The 19,363-nt window shown below is 49.6% G+C and overlaps 1 protein-coding gene across 1 annotated transcript in view; it reads right to left on the bottom strand.

Moving 5' to 3' along the window:
- Positions 1 to 155: 155 nt before the first annotated feature.
- The window catches only part of Itga3 (integrin subunit alpha 3), a 32,935-nt gene continuing 13,727 nt past the window's right edge, over positions 156 to 19,363 (bottom strand). Inside the window, exons 5-26 of the mRNA XM_042673795.1 lie at positions 19,149 to 19,235; positions 17,839 to 18,046; positions 17,242 to 17,438; positions 15,543 to 15,631; positions 15,274 to 15,410; positions 15,071 to 15,157; positions 13,717 to 13,784; positions 13,508 to 13,644; positions 12,772 to 12,921; positions 12,581 to 12,678; positions 12,165 to 12,312; positions 11,878 to 11,946; positions 10,991 to 11,070; positions 10,830 to 10,907; positions 9,741 to 9,843; positions 8,526 to 8,708; positions 8,225 to 8,347; positions 6,907 to 7,020; positions 5,956 to 6,054; positions 2,603 to 2,728; positions 2,112 to 2,252; positions 156 to 1,471 (exon numbers count right to left, since the gene is read on the bottom strand). Coding sequence (XP_042529729.1) covers positions 2,142 to 2,252; positions 2,603 to 2,728; positions 5,956 to 6,054; positions 6,907 to 7,020; positions 8,225 to 8,347; positions 8,526 to 8,708; positions 9,741 to 9,843; positions 10,830 to 10,907; positions 10,991 to 11,070; positions 11,878 to 11,946; positions 12,165 to 12,312; positions 12,581 to 12,678; positions 12,772 to 12,921; positions 13,508 to 13,644; positions 13,717 to 13,784; positions 15,071 to 15,157; positions 15,274 to 15,410; positions 15,543 to 15,631; positions 17,242 to 17,438; positions 17,839 to 18,046; positions 19,149 to 19,235 — 2,492 coding nt within the window. The 3' untranslated portion in view covers positions 156 to 1,471; positions 2,112 to 2,141. The remainder of the gene's footprint in view (positions 1,472 to 2,111; positions 2,253 to 2,602; positions 2,729 to 5,955; positions 6,055 to 6,906; positions 7,021 to 8,224; positions 8,348 to 8,525; positions 8,709 to 9,740; positions 9,844 to 10,829; positions 10,908 to 10,990; positions 11,071 to 11,877; positions 11,947 to 12,164; positions 12,313 to 12,580; positions 12,679 to 12,771; positions 12,922 to 13,507; positions 13,645 to 13,716; positions 13,785 to 15,070; positions 15,158 to 15,273; positions 15,411 to 15,542; positions 15,632 to 17,241; positions 17,439 to 17,838; positions 18,047 to 19,148; positions 19,236 to 19,363) is intronic.

Genomic DNA, 19,363 nt, shown 5'->3' with positions numbered 1-19,363 from the left:
TTTCTGTGTCTATGACTAGCTTTAGACAGGAGCTGGCATTTCCACACATCTTCACCCTCAAGCCTAGACCCTAGCACCTAGCTTTGTCTACCAAGGGGGCTGGCATCATCTATTCCAACTGAAAGGCTGGGGATGAGTAGAGGCCAATACAGTGGTACAAATTGGGAGCTATTTATTGGTAGCTGTGAGAAGCCCATATACAAAGAAGGCACAAGGGGGGGGGGACAGCCCCCCTGCTACAGTACCATGGAGAGGTGGAGTTGTTAGGGAGTGGGCCTGCCAGTGAGCAGGGGTCAGGAGGTGTCTTGGGAACCAATCTCAACTGCTAGATGGGTCCTGGGGTACAGAAAGGGCAAGAGCCAGGTTGCTCTGAGAGTCAAGAACAGCCAAGGAGACTCTAGGCTCCGACCCTAGTCAGTGGAAAGAGTAGGTTAGGCTGGCTGGGACAGGGGAGGGACTCCCTCCTGGTTCTACATTCAAGTTTTGTTCCCAGTGGGATCTCTCCAGGCCCTGCTGAGGCTGGGGTGGTGGTGGTCTGAATTAATGCTTTCTGCATCCGGCCAACATCTGCCTAGCCAGAACTAGCCTCTCTGGTCTCCTGAGGTGTCCTAGCACAGTGTGTCCAGGCTGCCCACGGTTTTTCTTTGTTCCTTTGGACTGCGTTCCCTGCCAGTCCAGTCGGAGCCAAGGAGAGAAGCTTCAGAAACCCATGAAAGAAAATGCTTTCTAGTTAGTGGCTCTTGGGTCTGAACTCAGCGCCTGTGAGCATGCTTCCCTCCCCCTCCCCCCCCCCCCCCCCCCGCCCCCGACAGTCCTCTACGGGACCCAACTCTGTGGTGGGTGCCTGGGAGTTGCAGCTGGGCCAGGTCAGCAGCTACCGGTCAGTAGTTTTCCTCTGGACAGCAAAAGTCCAGTGACTATGGCTCAAGTTGGATCCAGTGTGGAAGGGGAGTTGTCACCACATCCGGGACATTTTCCTTCCAGCTCTGGCAGAGGTCCTTTGGCTTAGTTTTGGCACAGGCAGAGGCTGGGACATGGTATGCAAACACAGGCCATGAGCAGTGGGTCCCACGTGTGTCCAGGGTGCAGGGCTGCGGCGTGCTCAGCATTGTGAGGCCCTGAGGGAGATACCTGCAGCCAGACAGCACAGGCCTGTGCCTGAAGAGGGGAGGGGCGCGTGTGCCTGAGCCTGCTGGTGCCAGCCAAAGGCAGTGGCCCCGGTGGGCCATTGGAGGCATAAGTTATGATAAATAGGAAGAAAGGGCATGGAGGGGGGGTGTGGTGGGGAAGGAGTAGGGAAAGATGGGGGAGAACATCAGTAGTATCGGTCCCGAGTCTGCCAGCTGGTCACCCAGTGCTTCTTGATGGGCAGGGTGCTCTCTGGAGGTGGGTAGCGCTCCTCCTCCCGGATGCGCACCGCATGGTACTTGGGCATGATCCGGTAATAGCGGGTCCGCTTAAAGAAGTCACACTGGAGTGGGGGCAGAAGAGAAAGGGTGTGAGCATACAGCACTCAAGCAGACGAAGGAGTGCCTGGCTTCTTCCCTGCCATGGTCCTCAGAGTCCAGGACCCTGACTCAAAAACACCTATCTTGATGTGAGATGGGGAGAAAGAACTTCAGCATCCCCATCCAGAGAAAGGAGGAGCTGAGGGAGGCAGAGAGGAGAGGAAGAAGCAAAAGGAGAGGCCAGGATGGGTACATAGTTTCCCTGACAAGAGAAAACAGGTTGATTGGTTGGTTGAGGCACAGAGCAGTCAGGGGGAAAAGTGAGGTCCTCCTGGTCCCTTCTTTCTCTGGATAAAGGAATGGAGCTTAGACTCATTTGAGACATTCCTACAGAGGTATGGGGTGGGGGGGGGGGGGTCACCCGTAGCCTTGACTATGACTCTTCTCCGGTCCCCAGGAAGTAGATGGGTCACAGAGAGGGCTATGACACTCTTCTAAGAGTGCCCTAAGAGCCAGACAGGAGAGGTGTGTGTGTGTGTCACCCAGAGTGGGCTGTCCCCTGAGGTGGCACTGTGGACAGGTGAGAGGAGAGGGGCAGATAGCACAGAGTCAGAGGCCCCGGCCAGCTGGGATGCTCAGGGGGGGGCCTGCAGGCTGCGTTACCCAGGTGGGCCGGGGTGGGGGCTGTCCCCCTCAGTAGTCGTCGGTCAGCCTCTCCGTCTCTGAAGGCTGGCTCTTCATCTCCGCCTTCTGCCTCTTGGCTTCATACAGGGCACGAGTGCGGGCTCGCTTGAAGAAACCGCACTGGAGGGGAGGAGGTGGGGAGGGCATCAGGGGTGTTTGGGGAGCAGTTCCTAGCCAGCAGCACTCAGGGGCTTGGGGCTTCGGGCTGGGGAGCCCGGGTAGCTGGGTTTGGGGTCCAGCATGGTGGGATGACCAGACACATGTGCTCTTGAGTGTCCCTTTCCAGCTCATAGCTCCCTTCATTATAACCCAGGAAGGGGGGAGACTGGAAGCTAGGGAGGAGGAAGGGGCTGAAATGGACATGTGGAATGGGCTAGGGAGCCATGGGATGGAGGGGAGGATTGGTGAGCACGTGCTGGCAGGAGGTCGGGAGGGGGTGGGTGGGGGTCCCAAGTGGCCTGGGGTCCTACCTTCCACAGCAAAAGGATGATCAGGCCCAGCAGCAGCAGCCCAGCGCCCACAGACACAAGAACAAGCCACAGTTCGATCTCAGCTGGCAGTTCCTCCACTAGGTCAGAGTCGATGTCCACAGAGAACTGGAGAGGGAGGAAAAGACTCAGACCTGTATCCTATCCTCTACCTGAGCTGGACTGGGGACCAGGAAGTTTTTGACCTATTGCCAGTAGGAGGCAGCCAGGAAATGGAAGAAGCTCTTGCTTGCTTCACACCTGCAGGTCCATTTGTGCTGCTTCTAAACAGACCTGGCTCTCAAGGAGCGGCATTAGATCTGATAGGCAGTCTGGGTTTATAAGCCACTTATCTGGGCTCCATCCCGGTTGTGTGAATTTCTCTGCTGTGTCTTAAGTTCAAGGTTACTAAAGTTATTCTCTTATTTTGGCTCATGCAAATTCCTACATTGAAAAATTGTATCTAACTACAATATATTTTTGCTTATGGTCTGAGGTAAGTGTCTTTATTTCCCAAATGGATTCTTTCAATACTGCCTAGTTATATTTCTAAGCTGGGTATGGTGGCCCATGTGAGTAATCCTAGCATTCAAGAGGCAGAGGCAGGAAGATCCAGAGTTCAAAGACAGCCTGGATTACATCATGAACCATGTCTCAGAAAAAAGAAAAAGAAAAAATTCTCTACTGAATAAAAGTGTGTTCTATCCAGGTTTGGTGGCTCATGCCTTTAATCTCAGCTACTCAGGAGGCAGAGGCAGGAGATTGGCAAGCAAAGACATCCATCAAAAGTATTGTGAGACCGGGGCTGGGAAGGTGGCTCAGTGGTAGAGCGCTTGCCTTGCATACCTGAGGCCCTGGGTTCGATTCCTCAGCACCACATAAGCAAAAAGAAAAAAGCTGAAAGTGGTGCTGTGGCTCAAGTGGTAGAGCGCTGGCCTTGAGCTGAGGAGCTGAGGGACAGCGCCCAGGCCCAGAGTTCAGGCCCCACGACCGGACCCAAAAAAAAAGTATTGTGAGACCTTATCTCAAAAATAAAATACATCCTCAGGCACTAGTGGCTCATGCCTGTAATCCCAGCAACTCAGGAGGCTGAGATCTGAGGATCATGCTTCAAAGCCCTCCTGGGCATGAGTCTATAAGACTCTTATCTCCAACTAACCACCAGAAAACCGGAAGTAGTGCTGAAGCTCAAGTGGTAGAGCACTCACCTTGAGCTGAAGAGCTGAGGGACAGTGCCCTAGGCCCAAAGTTCAAGTCCCATGACCAACAAAAATAAATAAATAAATAAATAAATAAAGTAAAATACAAGCCGGTGCCCACGACTCACACCTGTAATCCTAGCTACTCAGGAGGTTGAGATCTGAGGATCAAGGTTCAAAGCCAGCTGGGGCAGGAAAAGTCTGTGAAACTCTTATCTCCAATTAACCACCAGAAAACTGGAAGTGGTTCTGTGGCTCAAGTGGTAGAGTGCTGGCCTTGAGCTGAAGAGCTCAGGGACAGCACCCAGGCCATGAGTTCAAGCCTCACTACTGATCAAAATAAATTAATTAAAATAAATTAAAAATAAACACAAGGTTGGACTCTGGTGGGTGATACTTATAACCTTAGCTATTTAGGAGGCTGAGATCTGAGGATTAAGGTTCAAAGCTAGCCATGGGAAGGAAAGTTTATGAGACTCAATTCTAGTTAACCACTAAAAAAAAGGTTGAAGTGGAGTTGTGGCTCAAGTGGTAGAATCACTAGCTTTGAGTAACAACAACAACAAAAAGGGACAGTGCCCAGGCTCCAGGACTGGCACAAAATAAGTAAATAAGAATAAAATACTTTAAAAAGGGGGAGTGGCTAAGTATATAGCTCAAGCAATAGTGGTCCTAGATTTAATTCCAAGTATTGAAAAGAAAACAACAACAACAAAAAACCCACCTAAATTCTTATTCTGATCCACTGATCTTTCTGTCTGGTCTTCCCCCCACCTCTTCTACACTGCATTATTTTAGGAAATATACATTGTATTTAACCAAACTTCCACTTATCTCTATATGTATGTCCTACATATTTCACTTACATTCTTCTCACAACACATTATTTTGTCATATTTATTCTCCCAGATGTAACTTTGAATCAAGTTTGGAAGCTTTTTTTTTTCAAGCTTCCTGACTCCTACAGGGACTGGACTAATTTGGGAAGATCTAGTAATTTGATAGTACTTGATAATACCCATTATTTGTCTGTCGTATAGTAACTTTTACACCTATACTGGGGAGAGAGCTATAGATATTTTTCAAATATGTATATGTATATATATGTACATATGTGTATGTGTGTATATATATGTATTTATATGTATGTATATATGTATATATATGTATTTATATATATGTATATATGTGTATTTATATATGGATGTGTGTGTGTGTGTATATATATATATATATATAATTTGGGAAGATCTAGTAATTTGATAGTACCCATTATTTGTCTGTTGTATACTAACTTTTACACCTATACTGGGGAAAGAGCTATAGATATTTTTCAAATATGTATATGTATATATGTATGTACATATGTGTATGTGTATATATGTGTATTTATATATGTATGTGCATATATATGTATATATAAATACATATATACATATATATATATATACACACACATATACATATGTACATATTTTCTTTTTCTGAAAGGTCTCCCTAGGTTGCCTAGCTTAGACTTCATTTGCAGGAAATCCTCCTGCCTCAGTATCCAAGTTCCCAGGATTACCAGTACCCACCAGTTCAGCCACCTTTAACTTTATTTTTGATTGGCAGCACGAGGCCACCTATAGGCTTTGGTATTTTGATCTTGTTCTTTGAATTGCAGGACATCCTGAATTCTCACTGAGCCCTTTTCGTTTCTGCCTCATGGCAGTCACAGCACCTACATCAATAATCAGTGGTCTCTCCTTGGCCTCATTACCCCACTGCTGTGACCAGAAGCTCACGTGTTCACAGTGGATGTTGACAGTGGGTGAGGTGGTCAGGAAGTCAAGGTGCCAGCCTGGACTTAGGCAGAGCTTGTCAGCTATGCTACAGGTCACTCATTTCCTTAGGGCTTCAGTTTCCTTTGCTATAAAATAGACATATAATCCAAGGCAGTTGTTCTCTACCCTGGCTAGCTGGCGGAGTCACCAAAGAGTCCTTTTGAACATCCTAGCACTGTGCCCACAATCCAGAGGTCTTATTTAGTCATTCTAGGGTGTTGCTTGACATTAGAATGCTTCTAACTTGTTGGCAAGATTGAGTGAGATTCATAGCTCAAGTGTGTCTGTGACCTGGCTGAGGCCCACTGCCCTCATTCACATGCTTACTCACCCACGTGGTCTTGTTCTCCATGTTGATAGTGGGGACATGGGTTCGCAGGAACAGAGTAGCCCAGCCATCTACCCTGACTCGATCAAAATCTCTATAATCCTGGAAGCAGGGAAGGGAGGGTCAAAAGGAGCAACTAAAGCCCCTCCAAATCATCCTCTTGATCCTATTCCCTCTCCCGTCACCCTCTCCTACTAGGCATCATCTTTAGGCAACAGCTCCTAAAAATCTGTCAGCCAGGCGCTTCCTCCACACAAAAATGCTTTTCACTCATTCATTTGTGCATCAGGTCCTGTGCTAGATGCTAGATGCTAGCCAAATCTAGCCCAGGTTTTGGTATATGGCCTTGCTCATTCATTTATCTTTTGGAAGAAAGTAGGTACAATAGAAACCACATATCCCAGAAAGCTGAAAAAATTGATGATCTAAGTCACAGCAAAGGTTTGGTGTATGCGACAAGAAAAGGCTAACATGTGAGGAACCCCAAACTCAAGAGTCAAGTATGACAGGTGGTAGGTGCAGCTCCTCAGAAAGTTCTAGAGTATCCAGGGGGAAAGAATTCAGTTCAGTAGTAAAGTTGGAAAGTTGATGGAGACCTCAAAAGCTGAAGAGGAGTTTACACACAGAGACAAAGCAGAAGCTGGACTTCTAGGGGGAAGAAGGAATAGGGGTGGATATATGGAGATGGAAAAAGTAATGTGTACAGGGCAGCGTAACAGAACAAGGGAAGAGGTCATCTTGAAAACATTACATAACCATATGCAGACATGCAACTGTAACACTGACAGAGCCTATACTAATGGACATACAACTGTGCAGAACATGATGCTATCACACACACACACACACACACACACACACACACGCATGCACGCATCCTGGCTTCACTCTCTCCCTTTTGCTCTCTTCACCCAGGTGGGTGGTACAGTGGAGACTTCCAGACCCAGTGCTGACCTCGATGAAGGTACTGTTCCACACCCGGGCCTTCACAGTCACATTGGTGATGGTGGGGGAATCAGGAATGAGGCACTCCAGCCACACACAGCGGGCGCGGCCAGTGGCACAGGTCTGAAGTGGGCAGGGAACACAAGGCATGAGATGATCTGGCTCCTCATGCTTCCTTCCTTACCTCTCACTCACCTAGTCTTTGTCCCATCCCTGTGCAACTGAGGCAAGCTAACTTCATTTCTTCACAAACCCATATTCCTCATGTCACACATATACATTTACGATAGATTTTTTTTGTCGGTCATGGGGCTTGAACTTTGGGCCTGGGCGCTGCCCCAGAGCTCTTCAGCTCAAGGGGAGTGGTCTACCACTTGAGCCACAGCACCACTTCTGGTTTTCTGGTGGTTAATTGGAGATAAGAGTCTCAGGGACTTTCCTGCCCAGGCTGGCTTTGAACCTTGATCCTCAGATCTCAGCCTCCTGAGTAGCTAGGATTACAGGTGTGAGCCACCAGCACCCGGCTAAATTTCTTTTTTTAACACCAAGCTCATCTGATGCCAAGAACTTGATGACATAAGACCTAATTCCTAGCCAGGCACTGGTGGCTCAGGCCTACAATCCTACCTACTCAGGAACCTGAGATCAGAGGATTATGATTCATAGCCAGCCTAAGCAGGAAAGGCTGTATCTCTGATTTCCAAGTAACCACCAAAAAGCTGAAAGTGGAGCTGTGGCTCAAAGTGGTCGAGTACTAGTCTTGAACACTAAAGCTCACAGACAGCACCCAGTTCCTGAGTTCAAGTCCCAGGACAGTTATAAAAAAACAAACATCTAATTCCTGGTCATGTAAATAAAGTCCAACTACAGAACCTCCTCCTCACCCTCTCAACCACTGAGCCTTTGGTGGTGTCTGGCTCCTGCTATTGGGACATCAACTCAGACTTCACCCAGCTATGCCTATACTGACTTCTCAGGCCTGTTCCTTTCCCTGTTACAGCGGGTACCATGCCCCCACATTTCCTCCTGAACCCTCCCCACTCCCTTATGTCTAGTGTCCAAAGCTTTGAACAGCCTCCAATAGACTGGGACTCATTGGAATAGAGCCAAATGTCTCCTCCTTTGGTCTACTGTATTGGATGCTTCCCTGTCAGAGGAGGGTATCCCCAGCCCAAGATATGAGTCTGTCCCTCTGTCTAGACACTCCTGAGGGCTGGGTCCACATCACCTTTCAAACCAGAGTTTCATAGTAAGTGGGCAATACCTCCCATGCCCATGGTGCCCATGCCTTCGATGGGCTGTACCTATCCCTTCCCTGTCCACTCACCAGCACAGTCTCAGATTTGGCTTTTTTGGCAGCAGCCAGAGTAATAGGTGGTGGGCCCTGTCCACCCTCTGGGTCCAGCTGTCGACGCCTGCGTTGTGGAGATGGTGGTCTGTCCTTGGGATCCTGAACAAGGAAGGGATTTGTTGGGAAGGTAGAAGTGGGAGCAAGAAAAAGGGACAGGAAAAGCAAGGGCCCCCAAAGGGGACTTTGAAGAAGACACCAGCTTTCTGCTCAGAAGCAGGCAAATGAGATATGATGCAAATGATATGCAAATGAGAGATATCCCTGCCGGTGAACTTACAGACAGAGTGAGGTTCAGAGGGTTGACAAGGTCTCCAGGTGGAAGGCAGGGCCAGGATCCATTGCCATGGATGGTGATCTCCGTTGGGTACAGTAGCCACTTGCCATTGGCGACTTCATAGGGCCACTCCAGAGCTAGAACCAGGGTGCCCAGGGCCGCCAGGCCCTCCCCTACTGGGCTTACCTGTGGATACAAAAGGTGTCATGATTACTATCTCTTAGAGAACCACCTCCAACTCACCAGCTCCCAACCCTCCTACCCTGTGTGAGAAAGTGTCTTTTCTTTTCTGCCGGTCTTAGGTCCTGAACTCTGGGCTTGGGCTCTGTCTCTGAGCTCTTCAGCTCAAGGCTAGCGCTCTACCACTTGAGCCACAGTGCCACTTCCAACTTTTTCTGCTTATGTGTTGCTGAGGAATCAAACCCAGGGCCTCATGCATGCGAGGCAAGCACTCTACCACTGAGCCACCTTCCTAGCCCCAGAAAGTGTCTTTTCTATCAAAGTAATCTGCTTCCTCTCTATTAATTTTAGGATAATTTGTTTTGATGAATAGTCTCTGCTTCCACCAAGTGGCTTGGCCCTTGTTAATTACCTTTTAGTTACATCCTTTTCCTGCTGCACTTTAACTATGACATCCTGTTAAAAGCTCCTTAAGCCCTGTGCCAGTGGCTCATGCCTGTAATCCTAGCTATTCAGGAGGCTGACATCTGAGGATCGCAGCTCAAAGCCAGCCAAGGCAGAAAAGGCAGTGAGACTCTTAGCTCCAATTAACCACCAGAAAACCAGAAGTGGTACTGTGGCTCAAAGTGATAGAGCACTAGCCTTGAGCAAAAGAGCTCAAGGATAACACCCAGGCAGAGTTCAAGCCCCATGGCTGACAATAAATAAATAAATAGCTTCTTAAACTTTAATTACATCCTGTTAATTAAGTCAGATATTTTTGCAGATTGTGAACCCAGTTCAGCTAATGTGAGCAGAGGGGCAGGGCCTGCCTGCTTTGTGTGCTTGTCAGATTTTTGGCTGATGATGCACTCTTCTGCAGAAGTAAACTTTGCCTTACTAAGTTCCTTTTGACTTGGTGTCCTTCCTGATTCCTATGTGACATCCCAACATCCCGAATCATTTCTAACACCTGGACCTCAGAACCAGAACAACCCCCACCCCCACTCCCATCATCTTTTCCGCAAGTACCAGCCAGGACCCCTGAGATATGCTTACCTGGAACTCATATTTGAGGGGGCTTCCCACATCTTCTACGGTCTTCATGCCAGACTCACCCATTACAGACCCACCAAAAAAGCTCTGTAGCCGGTGATTCACCCTAGGGGTAAGAAAGATAAGTCATGGAAGGCAGGGCTTTGGTAGAGGGAAAGGTATCAAAGCTGGTTAACAACAGCAACTTTGAAGTCAGGTGGACCTGGGTATAAACCCAGCTCTTCCATTTACCAGCAAAGTGGCCTCAAGCAAATTATCCTCAGTTTCCTTGTCTAAAAAGTGGAGTTAGTAATAACTGGTATGACATAGGGCAGCTGTGAGAAGTCAGTGAGATATGTGTAAAATTCTTTGTACAATGAGTTGTTTTTGTTTTGTTTGGGGCACAGATCCTGGGGCTTGAACTCACACCAGCACCTGGATGCACAAGTTTGTTTGTGTCAGTCCTGGGACTTGAATGCTGGGCCAGTGCACTGTCCCCGAGCTTTTTTGCTCAAGCACTCTACCACTTGAGCCACAGTTCCATTTCTGACATATTTTGTTAATTAATTGAAGATAAGAGTCTCAGAACTGGGCTGGGAAAGTGGCTCAGTGGTAGAGCGCTTGCCTTGCATGCATGAGGCCCTGGGTTTGATTCCTCAGCACCACACATGCAAAAAGAAAAAAAGCTGGAAGTGATGCTGTGGCTCAAGTGGTAGAACACTAGCCTTGAGCTGATGAGCTGAGGGACAGTGCCCAGGCCCTGAGTTCAGGCCCCATGACCGGACCCCAAAAAAAAAAAAGTCTCAGAACTTTCCTACCAGGGCTGGCTTTGAACCCTAATCCTCAGATCTCAGCCTCCCAAGTAGCATGATAGTAGCATTACAGGCATGAGCCACTGGTGCCTGGCTCACTGAGTTTTTAAGAAATATCTTGGACCAACAGCTCCAGGTTGCTGACTCCTCCCTTTCTGACTGTTATTATTAAGGGAAAGGTGACCTGTAACCATCAGGCCAAGAGGAGTGTCAGAGGAACTTAGGAGCTACCTTGGGGACAGCGAGGCCCTGGCTCAGGCAGGCTAGGGTGGGTTGGGTGGAGAGCAGAGAAGTTACCCACATGCTGAGTGATGCCTGGAGTGTGTAGTCCACCAGCAAGGTCAGATTCATGGGCCGAAGGTTGTCTTGGTGACTTGACCTGAGGAGGGAATACAAGGGGTAGAAAGGAGACCTAGAATATGATCTCAACCACAACCATACTGGCTTCACCAGGTCACTCACGTGGACAGCTGCAGCTGCACCTGAAGGTCCCTGGTGTTCAAGGTCACCCCGATGACCTCAAAGGCAATGAGCAGTTCCATCTATCCCAAGAGTCAGAGAGAAGGGCATTGGTGGCCTGGTAAGATGATAGCTCAGGGAAGAGAAGAGCCAAACATCATACCAGGGAGATGGCTAGCTGGCCTCCTCTTCCTCCCATTCTAGGTGACCAGTTCTACCTCTCCAACTCATCCTCGCCTCTTTTTCCACCCTTCTCACCTCCAGATGACATTCCTGCTACTTTTACTACTGCAACTTTCTAAACCCATATTTCTTGTGTAAAACAACCGTAACCTCCTTAGAAAGGTTGTAAGAATTACATCACATAAAGAAGCTGTGTTAGGCTCAGGAAAACTTAGTTTCTTCACCTCCACCTGCCCTGGCGTTACACATAGTTCCTCAACAGCTCCATTTTCCTATCCCTAAGCTTCTTCCCATCCACCCATCCTTGAACTTCCTCTCCTCTACTCTAGTTCTCTCTCTCTCTCTCTGTCTCTCTCTCTCTTTCAGTTGGTCATGAGGCTTGAACACTGGGCCTGGTCACTTTCCCTGAGCTCTTTAGCTCAAGGCGAGCACTCTAGACCACTTGAGCCATAGTGCCAATTAACCACAAGGTGGTTAATTGGAGACAAGAGTCTCATGGACATTCCTGCCTGAGCTGGCTTTGAACCTCGAGCCTCAGATCTCTGCCTCCTGAGTAGCTAGGAGTACAGGCATGAGCCACTGGCACCCGGCTTCATTCTAGTTCTTTACTTTCAAGGAAGTGGAGGCAGATAGGAGAGGATTAACAGAGGAACAGCTTAGGACCCCCCCCCCCCCACCAAAGTGGGAGTATATAGCCAAGAGCTCACCCTCTGGTTCCTTTTGAAGGGGTTTCCCAGCTCACACAGGATGGTCTCATTCGCTTGGCAAGTTCCAGACTGAGGAGAAACGAAACTAAGGTCAGGTTTGGGCTTATAACCTGCTGTTCTGGAGCAGGGTCAGAAGCCCTGAGGGACCAGCCCCCAAGCATCAAGGACAAAGCAGGACACAGAAAGAGGCCCAGCCCAGAGGAGGCAAGCTCATAGCATCATGCATATTGCAATGCAAATATGTGGGAAGCCCTGAATGGGGCTGAGCCTGGCCAGCAGGCACTCACGGGGCGCACTGAGGACAGGAGCAGGGCAGGAGGCACTTCCAGGGTGAGCAGCGCCTCGTGGGCATCCTCCCCAGCCCGCTCTGGGCTGGGGGTATTGGTCACATTGATGCTCAAGAGCAGTTTCCGGACATCCCTGCTGTACTGGAGCCTGAAGAGGGTTGGGGGGAGCCCAGGACTAAGTCAAAAGCCCCACCTCCAAGGCACAATTCAGATCCAGCTGGCTACACCCTTTGGGGTGAGAAGAGTCCCCTTCTGCATGTGGCCTGACTGGCTCTACAGTTTCCGCTGGAGGATGCTTTCCTCCCCAGCCCATTACAGTCTTCCCATTCAGACTGGGCCAATGTGGCCTTGTCTACAACCATGCTAGTCAATGGATTCCTGCCTCACCCCGGACCAGTCAGCACCTCTGAGCCCACCTGCTCAGCCGCTGCAGCTGCTCTGACACAAAGGCAGCCCGCATCTGCAGATTGCTGTCGCACTTGTTGTCTGGCCCACACTCCTTCTGGAACTGAACCTGGAGGCAGTCAGTCAGAGACATGAGGGGCTTCCACTGCAACAACATCCCCAAGTCCCAGAGCCCTCCCAGCATGGCCCCCGCCCCACCCACCTCAGTGTGGTTCTCCAGAGCCTGGGCTTGGTTGAGGACTGGGTAAGCATCCAGGGACCGCAGCCCCAGGCGTGGGCGCTCTGGCATCCGCAGAGGTAGAGAGTAGTTCAGAGAAATAACAATGGGCCGGAGTTTGTCACGGAAGTTGTCCTGAAAAGGGAAAAGTGGCCAGGGGGAGTGAACCCAGTCTTGCCATCCCCCAGGAAGGATTTTCATGCTATCCTAAGCCTCAGACTGAGCCCCAGGGGGAACCTGGGCCTGTCTCCACCCTGAAACCCCAGTGAAGCTGTACCCCCCATTTGTCCTGCTATTAAATCAAAACATTCTACCATTTTGACTCCTCACCAATAGAGGAGGTCCCTCCAGGGAGTTGTTCCCTTCATCTATAGGGTCTCCACATCCAGCCTTCCTCTTCCACCAAATTCCAATGGAGGGGCTGAGCTTGCTCACAATCAGGGGGGACTCCTTTCCCCATCCCCATGGTGAACTGAGCCTCCAGCTTCCACACTCCTCCAATTTCTCCCAGTGGCAAGGCCCCTGGGCTTTATCTTCACCTCTTCCCTACCTCCAGCTCCTACACAACCACGCGTATTCCATATCCATCAGCCCTTTGGAATTCCAGGCTGACTTTCCCAACTTCCAATGTAGGGGGACCCTCCTATTCCTTCAACTTTGACCTAGAGGACACCGATCCCCTTTCCTGGAGCTCCCATCCTGCCCTGTGTCCCTCCCTCACCATCAGAAGCAAATCCAAAGTCTGGCAGCGCATCTCTGGCATGGAGAAGAAGCCATGAAAGATGGCGGACTGGCTTTGAGCAAACCGGAGCCGTGGTGGGCGGCGATCACGGTCAGCTTCCAGGGTGTAGGCCAGGGCTGCAGGTAGACAAGGAGGTCAGCAAATGGTCAGGGGAGCACGCTCCCCCTTGCCCTGAGCCCAGCACTCACTGATGTTTCTCCTGTAGTTGGGGTTCCCAGCACTCTGGTTGTAGGCAAAGCACAGTTCAACCTGCACACTGGGGTAGGGGTGGGAGGGAGTATACAGGAGAGCCTGGTTACAGTGAGACACAGAGCCAGGCCTCACCTCTCACCTCTGTTCTAGGCAAAGGAAACTCAAGGTCCCTCTCCAGGGAAAGGTAGGGGCAAAATTAGGGCATCCACAAATCTATCTTTGGTGTCCCTGGCTCCATCCTTCCCACTATAGACATAGAGAGGTGATGGCAAAGGTCACCACTGGGAAAACTGAGTTCCAGAAGGCAGGAATGACATCATCATTCAGTTGATGGCCAGCCCTTGAATCTAAGCCTCAGGCTCTTCAATCCCAACCTCCACAGCCATTCCATTCTCCAGCCTCCCTGTCTGCCTCCTTCCTATGTCATTCACATAGGCCCTAGGGTTCTGCAGATCATCACATTCTAAGCAGCTAGATTTTTTTTGAGCACTTAAGGCTTATCAAAGCAGTGTGCAAAGAACTGTTTATATGTTGTCTCATTTAATTATACCAAATTATTACGTTTTTTACAGGTGAGGAATCTTGAGGTTAAATAATTTGCCCAAGATGAGTATCCCTTCTTTCCCACATCCATCCATCCGCCTCCTCCTTCCTTCGGGACTTCAGTCCTCAGAGCCCACCCTTCCCACTGGGAATACACAGCTGGGGTTTGAACTAGGTGGTGAAGGGCTCCTATTCCTAACCACTAGGGTCTATTGCTCCCAGATCCCATCCCTATATCTGGTAAAGAGCTCTTGCACCATAATTCCACTTCTGGCTTTTTGGTGGTTAATTGTAGATAAGAGTCTCATACTTTTCAACTGCAGTCTTCAGGTCTCATCCTCCTGAACAGACAGGATTTCAGGTGTGAGCCACCAGCACCTGGCAGGAATTTTGCTTTTAAATAAGGTTGGGTGGGGGGAAATGCCAGTGGCTCACACCTACAATCCCAGTTACTCAGAAGGCTAAGATCTGAGGGTCAGAGTTCAAAGCCAGCAGAGGCAGGAAGGTCCATGAGACTCTTATCTTCAATCAAATACTCAGAAAAAGCCAGAAGTGGCACTGTGGCTCAAGTGATAGAATGCTAGCCTGGAGCACAAAAGGGCTCAAGGACAGCACCCAGGCCCTGAGTTCAAGCCCTAGGACTGGACAAAATAATAATAATAAGGTTGGGTAAGGAGGGAGTAATGCTGGCTCTGAGAGCCAATCTTTAAAGATGGGTGAAGGGTTTGGGACCTGGGCATCTCAAAGCCTACCCATACATGAGAAGTAGGGGGCTGATAGTCTCAGAGCAAGGGCTGATAGTCTCACCAGGAGGTGGCTGTGCAAAGTGTGGGGTCCAGCACAGCTGGCCTGGCCACCAAGGTCTTGTGGACAATGTTGATGACAGGCCGAGCCCTGCAGAGACAATAAAAGCAAGCAGGTATCAATGCCTCCCCTGACCAGAGCTGAAGCTTGGACTTCCAGGATGTCAAAGAAGTAGGAGTTGGAGGGGAGAATGGACTCAGGCTCACCGCAGCAGCACAATGTGGTCTGACAGACTGCCGACTAGTAGGTCTGGGTAAAAGTTCTCATCCACATCCATGTGTCCACTCAGAGAGTAGCCGAAGGTGGACAAGCCAGACAGTCCCAGTTTTTCTCCATGGATTACCTGGGAGATGAGAGAGATGGTGAGGACAGGTCTAGCTGATGGGGCTGAGGGAGGAACAGGAAAGGAGTAGATGAAAGGGAGGGGGACAGTCCACTAGTGGAGGGGACAGTAGTCACATCTGCCCATCCATACCTGCTGGGGCTGTCTGAGGAGCCCCCCGGAGCTGCTATGGTAGATATAAACTTTGCCCAAGCCCTCAAATGGGGCTCCCACAGCAATATCTGGAAAAGAGAGGCAAGGACAAGGTTACCGAGGTATTCTGGACCCCACATCTCCCTGACCGTGTCCTACAGCCCATAGGTTCCAGTGTGTCACTGACTTGACCCAGCTGAAAGTGCTCAGAGAGGGAGGAAAGCTGCAGAGCTTCCAGGTAGGAAGGTAGAGTTCAGGAGAAGGGAAGTAACTTACCCAAAATCTCACACTAAAACAGGCAAGGTTACACCCCTTTCTCTCTCCCACCCTAACTTCCTTTCCAGACATCTGGTTCTTCTAAATGGCATCTACCAGAAGAGTGTTGTAAAAGAGGTATTCCTAAAGCCAGGCACGGGTGGCTCATGCCTATAATCCTAGATATTCAGGAGGTTGAGGATCGAGGTTCAAAGTCACCCTGGGCAGGAAAGTCAGTGAGACTCGTGGGGCTTGAACTCTGGGCCTGGGCACTGTCCCTCAGCTCTTTAGCTCAAAGCAAACGCTCTACCACTTGAGCCACAGCACCACTTCCAGTTTTCTGATGGTTAACTGGAGAGAAGAGTCTGACAGACTTTCCTGCCCAGGCTGGCTTTGAACTGCAATCCTCAGATCTCAGCCTCCTGAGTAGCTAGGATTACAGGTGTGAGCCACCAGCGTCTGGCTTCTCTCCAATGAACCACCAGAAAACCAGAAGTGGTGCTGTGGCTCAAAGTGGTGGAGTGCTAGCCTTGAGCAAAAGAGCTCAAGGATAGCAACCAGGCCCTGAGTTCAAGCCATGGGCCAAAATAAATAAATAAATAAGATGTGTTCCTAATTGGTGACAGCCAGTGGGGACAGGATGTATCTAATCCTCACAAGCGTTGCTGTAGGTTAGTTATTACTATCCCCACTTCACAGGTGAGAAAGCAGACACAAAACCCAGTTACACAACTAATGAGGACAGAATGCTTGAGCTCCTGCCTAAATACCAAGGACTAGGAGACATTTTATAATCTTCTTAAAATTTACAAGACTCTGTCATTTGCGACGTTTGGCCTGCTAAGGCCTGAGTAACCAGAAGGCCAAGCTTGTTAGTACAGGAGGCCAAAGAAAACTATGTAGCCATCAATCACCCTTCTATAGGAAGTGCTGGGCTTTGTTGGCTGGACTCTCTGGCTCCTCTGCCTTCCCTTAGGTTCCCAGCTATATCCTGGGAATTTTTCGGAGAAGTGACATTGGGATAATCTAGTTGTTCCTATGGCAACCAGGTTCACACCCAAATCTGTCCTTATTAACCCCCCATCCACCCCAGGACTGACTAGTTCCCCTGTCTGCAAAAGCACTAGAGATGGTGCCTACTCTAGGGCTCCCACCTTGTTCTAGCCCTTATTTACACCTCACACTAAAAGAATACATTCTTGGTATTTACTCCTCCACTAGCCCTAAAATCTCCCCCTTCCATCCCATACCTCTTCCAGAATCATCTTTCCAGATATCAGATATCATACCCCTTCTCTAAAACTTGCTATGGATGCCCCTAGCTCATTCCTGTTCTCACCATTATGCAAAGAGATTTTGGTGTGTGTGTGCCAGACTGGGGCTTGAACTCTGGTATGCAGGTGGCACTCGGTGAGGGTGCTGAGGGAGAGGGGCTAGCTCATACCCTGGAATCCATCCTGGTTGATGTCACCAATGCTGGCCACAGAGAAGCCGAAGGTAGAGCGACTCGGGCCATGAAGAAGGAGGGATGGATGGGTGGGGAAGGAGGTTCCTGCCTGGTTCATGAAGACATAGACGGCACCTCCTACCTCTTCCTTCCGCTCAAAGTAGTAGGGAGCACCCACCAAGAGGTCCTGCCACCTGCAGAGGAGAGGAGGAGGAGGGAGGCTGACCTCCAATAGACAACACAACTGTTCCTTAACAAGAAATGATTGGCCAGAGTACACAGCTACACAAAAGGCATGGAAAGGTCGTCAAGACCCACCGAATAGAAAATGCATGTCACGGAGAAATCAAGAAGCACACTCACACAGCCTATATCCACTGAAGCCAAGCAAATGACAGGGGCAGACAAGCAAGTGCAGGTGTCATGCAAATAACATGCAAATGCCCAGGTTCCGGGAAGGTCTGATTGCAAAACCCTGCAAAGAGCAAATGCACACTTGCCAAGCTTCCATTTTCTCATCTGGCTTGGACAAGGCTGCCCCTTCTCTCCCCACTCCCTGGCCCCAGAGAATGTTCCAGGTCTCTAGATTCTCACCCATCGTTGTTCAGGTCTGCCAGGGCAATGGCGCTACCAAAATAAGCGCCCACCTGTGTGCCCTCCAGCACCTGCCTCCTCCGCAGGTCTCCACCTGTCTCCCGGCTCAGCAAGAAGACGGCGCCCATATGTCGGTGCCGTGGGGCGCCTGTCACAATAGTGATGTCCATGGGGTGCAGGACGTTGCTGCCTACCTGCATTGTGTAACCTGGGATAAGGTGAAGAAGGAAGACATTCTATCAAGTCCCCAGTAATCTCTCTCCCTTTTTACACTGGGCCAATCCTCTAGTTACCACCCTATATGATCTATTCTTCTATTCCAAGTTGAGCAAAAAGAGTGCAGCTCCCCTCTACCCCTAGCCACGTGTGACAGTACACACCTATAATCCCACCACTTGCGAGGCTCGGTAGGAGGATGTAGAGGTTGAGGACAACCTGAAGCTGTACAACCAGTTCCAGGCCAGCTGAAGCTACCTAAGGGAACCCTAGTCTCAAAAAACTGGGTGCAGGGCTCAAGCCAGTAGTCCTAGCTAGTTGGATGGTACAAACAGAGTGGTTTGAAGTCAGGCTGAGCAAAAGTACACAAGACTCCATCACAACCAATGGCTGGGCATGGTGGTGCTTGTCTGTCATCTTCCCCAATATGGGTACACACGAGTAAGAGGATCACAGCCAAGAATGGCCCAGGCATGAGGTGAGACTCTTCCTCAAAAACAATCAATAAAGCCAGATGTTAGTGGCTCAACGCCTATAATCCTAGCTACTCAGGAGACTGAGATGAGGATCAAGGTTTAAGGCAAGCCTGGGCAGGCAAATTGGAAAGACTTTTATCTCCAAATAACCAGCAAAAATCTGGACGTGGAGGTGTATGACTCATGTGGTAGAGGGAAATGAAAGCGTAAGGCCCTTAGTTCAACCCCTAGTATGAGCACACACATACACATAATCAAAAAGGGGAGATGTGGTTCAGCGGTAAAGTGTATGCTCAGCAAATACAAGGCTCTCAGTTCAAGCTCCAATACTAGAAGAAAAAAAAAAAAAAGTCCAGTGGCTACACCCCATCCCATCTGCAGTCCTGCCTGTCCCTTGGATTATTAACTGCTTGAGGGCAGTAACTCTGTGGCTAGAGCTTGAACAGAACCAGGTGTACAGGCAGAGTACATGCGTGTGTGTTAGTTGACCTAAAGGCTACTAGTCATACCTGCAACTAAAGCCTCACTCTGTGCATGAAGGCAGGAACGTCAGCATTTTAGGGACCCATCCAGCTTCCCCCCTGCCCATCACCAATAGGCCACCAGAATGGGACTCACCGATATAGAGATTTCCTTGGTCCTCTGGGTCCTTGTAGCTATACTCAAATAAATCCCAGTCCTTCCTCTGAATCATGTAGCTACTTCCTGCACATATTGGGAGAGGGGCAGGGAAAGTGTCAGTCACCATTTTTTTTCCTGCATCATGCCCATTCCCCACCTAATAATAATTAGCCCCTTTTATTTGTGAACACCGTGCCATTTGTCAATCACTT

Source organism: Dipodomys spectabilis, unplaced genomic scaffold (assembly GCF_019054845.1).
Source record: "Dipodomys spectabilis isolate Male_0828 unplaced genomic scaffold, ASM1905484v1 ptg000018l, whole genome shotgun sequence".
Lineage (NCBI taxonomy): Eukaryota > Metazoa > Chordata > Mammalia > Rodentia > Heteromyidae > Dipodomys > Dipodomys spectabilis.
This window is presented reverse-complemented; position numbering and strand designations above follow the sequence as displayed.